Source organism: Trichoderma gamsii, assembly GCF_001481775.2.
Source record: "Trichoderma gamsii strain T6085 chromosome Unknown Scaffold_48.2, whole genome shotgun sequence".
In the NCBI taxonomy this organism is placed as follows: domain Eukaryota; kingdom Fungi; phylum Ascomycota; class Sordariomycetes; order Hypocreales; family Hypocreaceae; genus Trichoderma; species Trichoderma gamsii.
The window spans coordinates 231,379-240,401 of NW_020171385.1; the positions used below are offsets into that span (position 1 = coordinate 231,379).

The following is a 9,023-nucleotide window of genomic DNA, read 5'->3' on the forward strand; positions in this document are numbered from 1 at the left end:
TTTTGATCCAACACCTTCGTGTGAGACTTTCATTGTGGTATAATGCTTCAGGATACATGCTACTGATTCTGTTCGACCCTGCGTGCAGTCGGTGTGCAGGGGATTACGCGTATATGTATCCCCCACATACCGAACAACCTAGTAGCTGGCATGCATAGAGAGAGTTTTCTACTCTGTAAATCAGGAGATCTTTAACCAAAAAGATGCATGTTCAAAGCCACGTCATCCCTAGCTCGGAAACTATGCCCTATTGTTTAGTTTCAGTCTACCTAATTGAGTAAGAGCAGCTTTATATCAAGGCAGTGCTGTGCTGTGCCGTGCCGCGCTTCTGACTCGCGCACATGAACTGCCCGACTTTCGATGAAAAGCCGTAGATTAGAATACTTCGTATCATACTTGTGATCACAAAATCTCGTATCTACTACCCATTTTGTTCACAAAGGACAGCCGATTACGCAACCAATTACGCAACTGCAAACCCCTCAGGACGTCTTCTGTATGAATGCATTGATAGTATAGATCACCATACTACATAATCTGCCTTGCCATCGAGGGGTTATTGATACCAAGAGGTCTTCATACCCCCGGTAGATCCTGATTTAGATAACAATTGCGTAGGCTTCTCCTGGCTACGGTGGGGTGCTGGGCTATGCAGAATATAGACGGCATATAGCGAAATAGTTGATTGAATAAACACCATGGTGTTTAGGAGTTATAGGAGATACTTCCAGGCTACAGAATAATAAGAGACTATGTGGCATACAAGTTTAGCAAGGCCAAGACCGAGTATAAGAAGTGTGCCATGCCTTGATTCAATCTCATCAAAAACTTCTCATTTTCATTCATCAATCTCAACTACAGATCTTTTCAACTCATTCCTTATTGCCACAGCTCCAAGCTCATCACAATTTCATTCGTTTGCTAATAAGCCTATCCATCATGATGTGGCCTCCTCTCCTTGTGGCATCACTCATTTCTGGAGCTGTGTATGCGTTTCCTTCACTTGATAGAGCTGCGGCTTCCGACCTCTACCCTCGATCTTCGTGCTCGGGCAATACCGCTACCACTCGTAATGAGTGGTGTGACTTTGATATCTCGACAGACTACTACAATGAAGCTCCTGACACTGGCGTAACTCGAGAGTATTGGCTCGAGCTTACAGATGTGACAGTAGCTCCAGATGGCGTCTCACGCTACGCGCAGGCACTCAATGGCAGTATTCCCGGCCCTACACTCATTGCCGATTGGGGTGATACTGTGGTGGTCCACGTCAGCAATGCACTCTCGACGAGTACCAACGGCACCAGCCTCCACTTTCATGGCATCCGCCAGAATTATACAAACCAAAATGATGGAGTGGTTAGCATTACTCAATGCCCCACCCCTCCTGGTAGCAGCATTACCTATACCTGGAAGGCCACTCAATATGGAACCACATGGTACCACTCCCACTTTGGATTGCAAGCATGGGAAGGTGTCTTTGGAGGCATTCTTATCAACGGCCCGGCTACTGCCAACTATGACGAGGATTTAGGCGTTCTATTCCTCAACGACTGGAGTCACCAGACCGCTGACGAGCTGTACCAATCAGCGGAGACAAACGGCCCTCCTACATTGACGACGGGCCTCATCAATGGCACCAACGTATACGATGATGCCGGCCACCGGTTCAACACGTCCTTTACGGAGGGAAAAACGTATAGACTGCGTCTAGTCAATGGTGCCATCGATACGCACTTCAAGTTTTCTATTGACAATCACACCATGCAAGTGATTTCCAATGATCTCGTTCCTATTACGCCTTTCAATACAAGCGTCTTGAATATTGCAATTGGTATGTACTCTCGACTGCCATATTCTAGGTGAAGAAACTCTACTAACATAGTTCCCCCCATAGGACAACGCTACGATGTCATAATCACAGCCAATCAGTCCTCTGTCGCCGATAACTTCTGGATGCGGGCCATCCCCCAGAGTGCCTGTTCGTCCAACGACAACTTGGATGACATCAGGGGCATCGTGTACTACGGCAGCAGTGCAGGCACACCTACGACGACGGGCTACTCGTATACAGATAGCTGCGAGGACGAAGATGCGTCTAATCTAGTGCCATATGTCTCCAAATCAGTTTCGAGCGGGACAACAACCGTGGGCGAAGTAGTAACCTTGGGCAAGAACAGTAACAATCTATTCAAATGGTACTTGAATAGTACTACCATGGTAGTTGACTGGGAGGATCCAAGCTTACTGCAGGTGTACAACGGTGTCACCACCTTCAACACGTCCAACGCAGTTGTCTCGTTGCCCAACGCCAACGAATGGGTTTATGTTGTCATAAGCACGGCAATCGGAGTGCCACACCCAGTCCACTTGCATGGCTTCGATTTCTACGTCTTGGCCCAGGGTACGGGCACCTATAGCGACAGCGTGACGCTCAACACGGACAATCCTCCGCGCCGCGACGTCGCCATGCTACCGGCGTCGGGCTACCTTGTGCTTGCCTTTGAGACGGACAATCCAGGAGCGTGGCTCATGCACTGCCACATCGGTTGGCACACGAGCGAGGGTTTCGCCCTCCAATGGATAGTGCGCGAGTCAGAGATTGCTGACCTCCTTGACTACGATGAACTGAATTCGACATGCACCGCCTGGAAGTCTTATACCTCGGACAACAGCGTCATCGAGGACGATTCAGGCATTTAGTTTCGATTCTTGTGCTGGTCTAGATAGAAGCTATCGTTTTGAATCTTCTGCGCCCCGCAATCCTTGTTTATTCGAATGTGGCCAAGTACAGAATATTGTGTTCAAGGGGGTGTGTAAAGGTTGTTTACTCAACAGCTAGTATTGTGTAAAGGCAGAGCAGGGACGTGCAGGTAGAGGTAGCTAGTATATTAATATCATGGCATCGGTATCCCGACTCGAATCTCTGCAGTGCTAATAGCAGGCATTACGCTCACATGTTTCTAAAAATTTATATCAGGCAGAATGAATACCTGAATTTGCGAGCAACACATCAAAGCTAAAGCGGTGGGCACACACTTTGATATGGGAGAGAATCTAAACAATCCACCTTCCTATCCGACCAATTAAATCCCCATTGGATAAGCTTCGATTGCTTCTGTCAATTTAAATAAATCAGAATGGCCGATGTCAGCTCTGGCTTAACTGTAGGTGGAGGATTAGACGGCGGCGAGCGTCTTAGTGGGATAACTTGGAAAGGCTAACATAGGAAAGGGAAGGACAAGATGACTTGAGAATGGGAATAAAACAATGTGTCCGGGGCAGCTTAAGGCGGCGGGCATTCGCTCTGCTTACATGCTGATAAATGTGGGACTGTTACCCGACTCTCAGGGGGTTTAACTCTTGCTTATCACAGACAACTCGCAATCGGTCCAGAGATACTTTCCAGTGAGAGGCAGCAAGATAGTATGTCCTTCATTCTATAATAGGTGCTTTGAAGGTCATTTCGCAATGGTTGGCGTTGGAGGGCGCAGCAAGGCCTGTGGTACTTGCAAGTCTCGCCATGTCCGCTGCGGTGCGTACTATTGTTAACCCCTGTCAATCCTCAAAAACATTCTTGTTGACTGAGCACAACTCCAGATGAGCGTCGTCCATCCTGCAGTCGCTGTGAGAGAGCCGGCTTTACGTGCCAAGGCTATGAGCGTCCCGTTATTTTCATCAACGCAACGCCAAGCGTGGCACACCGAAGGCTTGTCATGTCCTCGAGTTCCCTGAGCAATGACCCACTCAGACCTTTAAGCCATTCGTCGTCGTTGGAATCAACGAGTGCATTTCCTGCCAACCCTTCAGAGCAGCCTGCTTCCCGCAGCCTCTCTTCTTCATCGCCTAGCATCAATGGCCTTGCTGCCGGCACCAGCCAGACGCTCATCTCTGAGCAAGCTCGCCGCTTCATCCATCAGCTTCTAACAGCGCAGGGCTTGGGGCAACGTCTCAGCCAAATTAGCCACTACAACTCTGACAAGTGTCCTCCATATCTGGAGATTTCCATCGAAGCTGCGGCGCTGATCCTGCATGGACGCCTTACCCAGAATGCTCTGAGCGTATACCAGGCGACAAAGCTGTTTGGCATGGCGCTACAGCAGCTTCGAACTCAGCTAGCTCATGGATACGGTATAGTGGAGTCGGCAGTGGCTGCTGATGCATCGCTGCTCGTGGCAATCATGAACATGACTCTGTTCGAGGTTCGTTGTGTGCCACCAGTGCGATGTTTCATTCCGCTCAAAGAGATCAATGTCTGTTTGCTAATTGCGCGTGTTAACAAAACGAGGCAGTGGGTTGCAGGCTCAACTAGGGATGCATGGAAGCAGCACGTTCGCGGATTGGCCGCCCTGATCGAATTATGCGGCCCAGGAGCATTTCGTCATGCAGCCATGAGACAAGCTTTTGAGCAGGCGAGGGCACACATCGTAAGCACAACAACTATGTCTTGACTTCATCAATGTTTTGCATTTAGAAATGACGATTTCTGAACATGCTTTAACTAACTATCGCCCGCTTAGATGGTCCTACATATGGATGAGTCGCAAAGGACGTTTTTGGAAGAGCCATGCTGGCAACAAGTGCCCTGGAGCTACGACCCCGGCCGCAAATCTTTCCGTGGTCACTTTATAGACATCATCTGTTGCATCCCCGGCCTTCTAGATGATGACAAAAGGCTTCGAGAGTTGGAGCGAGTCTCCACAAACACCACGGCTACTGACGCGTACTCCCAGAATAGACAGCAAGATGCAAAGAAAGCAGAACTAGAGTTACATGATTCCATGCGGGAACGAGTCATACATCTCTATACTAAACTGCTCGATGTGCGTTGGCGATGGGAATTGGAGCAGCCCAACTGTTGCTCCGAGATACCTGTTCTTCCCCGGACACGTTCGCCACACAAGCAGCAAAGCGGCCCCATTTTATCTGTGGATGAGACGACAGGAAGGCCGATATTCAACACCGTGCTGTATTTTAAAAGCCTAATGCAGGCTATTGAGATGAACTTTTATCACAGCTGCCTGTTACTTCTGCACAGCTTCGCAAGGGATCTTGGTATCATGGACGAACTGATACTACTCCACGCTCCTAGACACGCCAAATTCGCGCACAACGACGTGAATGGTGGTGATGATAGCAATCATGGCTCTTCATCTATTTTGCCTCCACCATTTTCTTTCAAAACCAACAATGCACTCGTCTTTCCGTATGAAGCTCACTCGGACCATTATGCTACGCGGGATATACTTCGCACCGCCGACTTCCTACTGCAGCCGAAACATGGGCCAGCCGGGGCTTACTTCTTCATCTTTCCACTTCGCATCGCGCAGGTTTACCACGAACTTCTCCGCTCGCTACCGGATGATGATCCTCGTCTCAACAGTGCTCTTCCATTCTTCTTGAACGTCGAACCGGATGGCACGTCCCAGGAGCCGCGTGGGAGTCATATTACAGGCGCCACTCTCGATATCTGGTCGGACACCAGTGCTAGTGATGGCAATTTGAATAGCCATATAGGCCATATCAATACTCAGGTGGCTACGCAGTCGCGGCGACCACAAGCCGTACAAGCCAAATCAGAGACGGAGAAAGGGAGCTTGAGGGAGTCCAAACACAATGACCTGGTGTCAGCTTGGATCCAGAGAATAATGCGGTATATGGGTGACGTGCAGGGCTTTAACATAACAAATAACTACAAATAATTAAAACCACGCTCTATTCTCTCTGAAGAAAGGTTGCCAGCGACCAAGTCTCACTCATGATGGATCCATCCCCCCTCTCAATTTCCTGATTAGGATTCATCGATCATCTCCCAAACATCAACTGCGACTGTGGTCTGCCCCAGGGTGGATATGCCAACGGCAACAATGTTGTTCAACCAAAAGTACTTGTCGCTGCCGGTCTCAAACGTGATGTGGTTCAAAACCTGTCCATTTGGCTGTGTTGGGCCGGTGACATGTATAAAGATGTCTGCGCTATCGTTGGTCCGCAGCTGGTATCGCGCGTCGGCTCTAAAGGTGCCGTTGGCGTCAATGGTCCCCCAATCTGCGCCGACGTTCATGATTTTGCCTGATGACAATGGTAATCAGTATGTTTCATGGCCAGGAGAATTCGATATCGCAACACGTACCACAGATGTTAGGGCCCTCAACAGTCCCTCCCAGGATAGGGATAGATAGCTTGGTGCCGCTTGGGCCTGGACCAAAAGAGACTGGCTCCCCAAGAGTGCTATTGAGGTGATAGAGGAATTTTAACGTTGGAGCGGGCGGAGGATGAGGAGCTGGCTGTCTGCCATTGGCTCCCGTAAGCATCAACAATTGTAAAACGAAACCAAGCTTTGCGAAAGACATGATGAGATTTGCTCAGATGATCTGAGCGTTGTTCCTAGCAGATAGCGTAATGAAGACGTCCAACGTACATATCAAACAATACCTGCCAGATATGGACGGGTGCCAGTGAAGATTTATATCTCTTCTACGACAGTAAGCAGGCCTTAGAACATGGAAGTGGCATAGGCATCTATCTGGCAGACCGACCCGTATGTCAAAGCGCCTTTCCTGGTATCTAATAGCGAGATTAATCCATGCCAACGTGGTTGATGACTGCCTTCGTTCTAGTAAGCAGACTTGGGGCTCAGCTCATTTGAAAAGCTGCGGTGATTACTCCTTGCTGTGTCCATCTATACTCGATCTTTTACATATTGTAGATGGACCAGACCTAAAACGGAAGCATTCTGAGAGCTCGGCTGATGGCAACCAATGCGCTTGTATGTAAAGAGATTAGAACAATCGCGATCTTCGCCCCACAACAATGCATGATAATATGGAGATTCCGACGCTTCACCTAAAACGGAAGCATTGCGAGAGCAGTGTGTGTTCTTAGATAGGAAAAAGAACTCGCCAAGACTTTGATTGGGCGATTTCAGGCCTTACAAGTTCAACTCTTCTCCTTTTCTATCACCAGGCAGACTACGCCTCAACATTCATTTACGGCAGTGCTTACTCTTGATCCATGATGTGGACTGGACATGCTCTCAGCAGCTCTAAACATACCTCCGTTGCGAGACAAGTGTTGTCAAAGCTCTTCAAGTAGTATCTATCAAGTTCTATGGCAACTACCATGTCTCTAGCCAAGATGACGGCCATGCGCATGCTTGAAAACATGGTCAACATGTCTATATATACAAATCCTGCTCTACACCACACCCGCGTCTTACACTACGTTTAAACCTCCATTATTTGCAACTTGGCCTTCATCTGTGGCGTTTTATGAGCTACCACAGCCAATCTTCTACAATTCAGCAAGTTGCCAAACCTCGCTCGACGATGACTGCCACAGAAGAATTGCTGCCAACGCACCAATACGAATACTACCACGAGCAGGCTCACGGCGGAGACCACCATGCCTATAGTCAATTGTCGCCTCCGGGTTCAAGAGACCACATTCCTCAGCCTTTCACAGACAATGAAGCCAAATGGTGTCCTCGACACGACGTCTCCCAAATAGATGCCGCTGGCTTGATGGACTCATTTATGATGGAGCCCCTGGAGGGAGAGAATACACAGGCCTGCACTTGCGCAAAGAAGCCCGAGCGTAGCAGCAAAAAGTACCGAATCAAGCTGATTGAAGGCTTGGTGCTGCCGTATTTCCTGGCATCGTTGGATCTGACCGTCGTCGCAACAGCTTTGCCCTTTATCGCGTCCCATTTCCGTAAGTGAATTGCCCAACCCGCATTTGCCAGCAACATCAACACCATGGTCTCTTTTCGTTATTATTATCGCTGCTGTTTGTTGCCTTTTGCTGATACATACATACTGTGCAGACAAGTTCGACCAGCTCAACTGGATAGTCACCGCCTACACGCTCACTTCGACAGCCTTCATCCCCTTCTACGGCCAGCTCGCAGACGTCTTTGGTCGACACATCTCATTACAAGCAGCACTGTTCTTTACCGTGATTGGCAGTGTGCTCTGCGCCGCTGCGCAGTCATGGAGCATGCTGCTGCTGGGCCGCGCATTGCAGGGGCTGTCTTCGGCTGGGCTGAGCAGCATCATTCTTGTCGTCTTGGCTGATAAAGTCACCTTGGAGGAAAATGCAAAGAATAACACTCTCTTCACCATCGTGTCCGGTAGCACATATGCCATTGGTCCGCTGATTGGCGGGTAAGTGATTGCCCCTGCTTCCTGACTCCCGTTACCTGGCAAGCCATTATCATTGGTTGTCCACCATATATGCCTCCAATATCAATCTGACCTCTTCTCATTTGCAGATATTTGACAGATGTATGAGATTTGCGGATGCTCTAATGTCAAACCCTAGGCCTGATCACCAGCGCTAACAACATGATTCTAGGCAAATTGGAGATATGTCTTTGTAATTTCCATCCCAGTAAGTACCTACTGAAGCGTTATAGCTAGTTTCCTCTCCATAATTCGACAGGATTAACCTCTCAGATTGCCGTGGTATCCCATATCCTCCTCTTTTTCATTCTCCGAAACGAGCTGCTAGAGGGCACCCACTTCCACAAGGGCTCGACATGGTCCGCCATCTTCCCAGCCTTGGCAACTCTCGATATAGGCGGCGTCGTTTTATTCATTGTTGCCGTTGGCCTCATTATTCTCGGCACTTCTTGGGGAGGCAACACTTTCGCGTGGGACTCTGTACAGGTCCTGGTGCTCATCATCGTCGGTGGAATTCTGCTGCCTGTGTTCTTTCTCTACGAATTCCTGCTGTCCGATGGCAGGATAGTAGCACGGCTGTTTCCACAGCAGTCACCTATGCTGCCTTTAGACCTCTTCTCTAAAAAGGACACAATTGTCATAGCCGTGATTCAGTTCTCTGCCGGAGCTGGTGAGTAAATCGACCGCCTTCCGCCATTACTCTATCAAGCCCCCTTTTTATCTCTCAGTCTTTTTTTTTTCTTCCTCATGCTCGTCTTTTTTTTTTTTTGGGGGGGGGGGGGGGGGGGGGTTTTGTCTTTTATTTTTTGTTACCGAAACCAAATTTTTTTTTTTCTGCTTTTT

General features: G+C 48.8%; 4 protein-coding genes across 4 annotated transcripts; 3 read left to right on the forward strand and 1 right to left on the reverse strand.

Annotated features, from left to right (window-relative positions):
- Window positions 1-939: 939 nt before the first annotated feature.
- On the forward strand, window positions 940-2,703 carry TGAM01_v209614 (multicopper oxidase; the record flags this gene model as incomplete). Its single annotated transcript, XM_018800894.1, has 2 exons — window positions 940-1,834; window positions 1,886-2,703. The coding sequence occupies 2 exons, from the start codon at window positions 940-942 to the stop codon at window positions 2,701-2,703; spliced, it is 1,713 nt and encodes a 570-aa protein (XP_018665726.1).
- A 768-nt stretch (window positions 2,704-3,471) lies between these two features.
- On the forward strand, window positions 3,472-5,702 carry TGAM01_v209615 (hypothetical protein; the record flags this gene model as incomplete). Its single annotated transcript, XM_024550597.1, has 3 exons — window positions 3,472-3,535; window positions 3,601-4,427; window positions 4,521-5,702. The coding sequence occupies 3 exons, from the start codon at window positions 3,472-3,474 to the stop codon at window positions 5,700-5,702; spliced, it is 2,073 nt and encodes a 690-aa protein (XP_024404676.1).
- Window positions 5,703-5,791: 89 nt separating this feature from the next.
- TGAM01_v209616 (hypothetical protein) lies at window positions 5,792-6,350 on the reverse strand (the record flags this gene model as incomplete). The annotated part of the gene is made up of 2 exons (XM_018800896.1): window positions 5,792-6,069; window positions 6,131-6,350. 2 exons carry the CDS (start codon window positions 6,348-6,350, stop codon window positions 5,792-5,794), a joined length of 498 nt encoding a protein of 165 aa, XP_018665728.1.
- A 975-nt stretch (window positions 6,351-7,325) lies between these two features.
- On the forward strand, window positions 7,326-8,858 carry TGAM01_v209617 (hypothetical protein; the record flags this gene model as incomplete). The annotated part of the gene is made up of 4 exons (XM_018800897.1): window positions 7,326-7,710; window positions 7,823-8,146; window positions 8,320-8,388; window positions 8,440-8,858. 4 exons carry the CDS (start codon window positions 7,326-7,328, stop codon window positions 8,856-8,858), a joined length of 1,197 nt encoding a protein of 398 aa, XP_018665729.1.
- Between the last annotated feature and the right edge of the window lie 165 nt (window positions 8,859-9,023).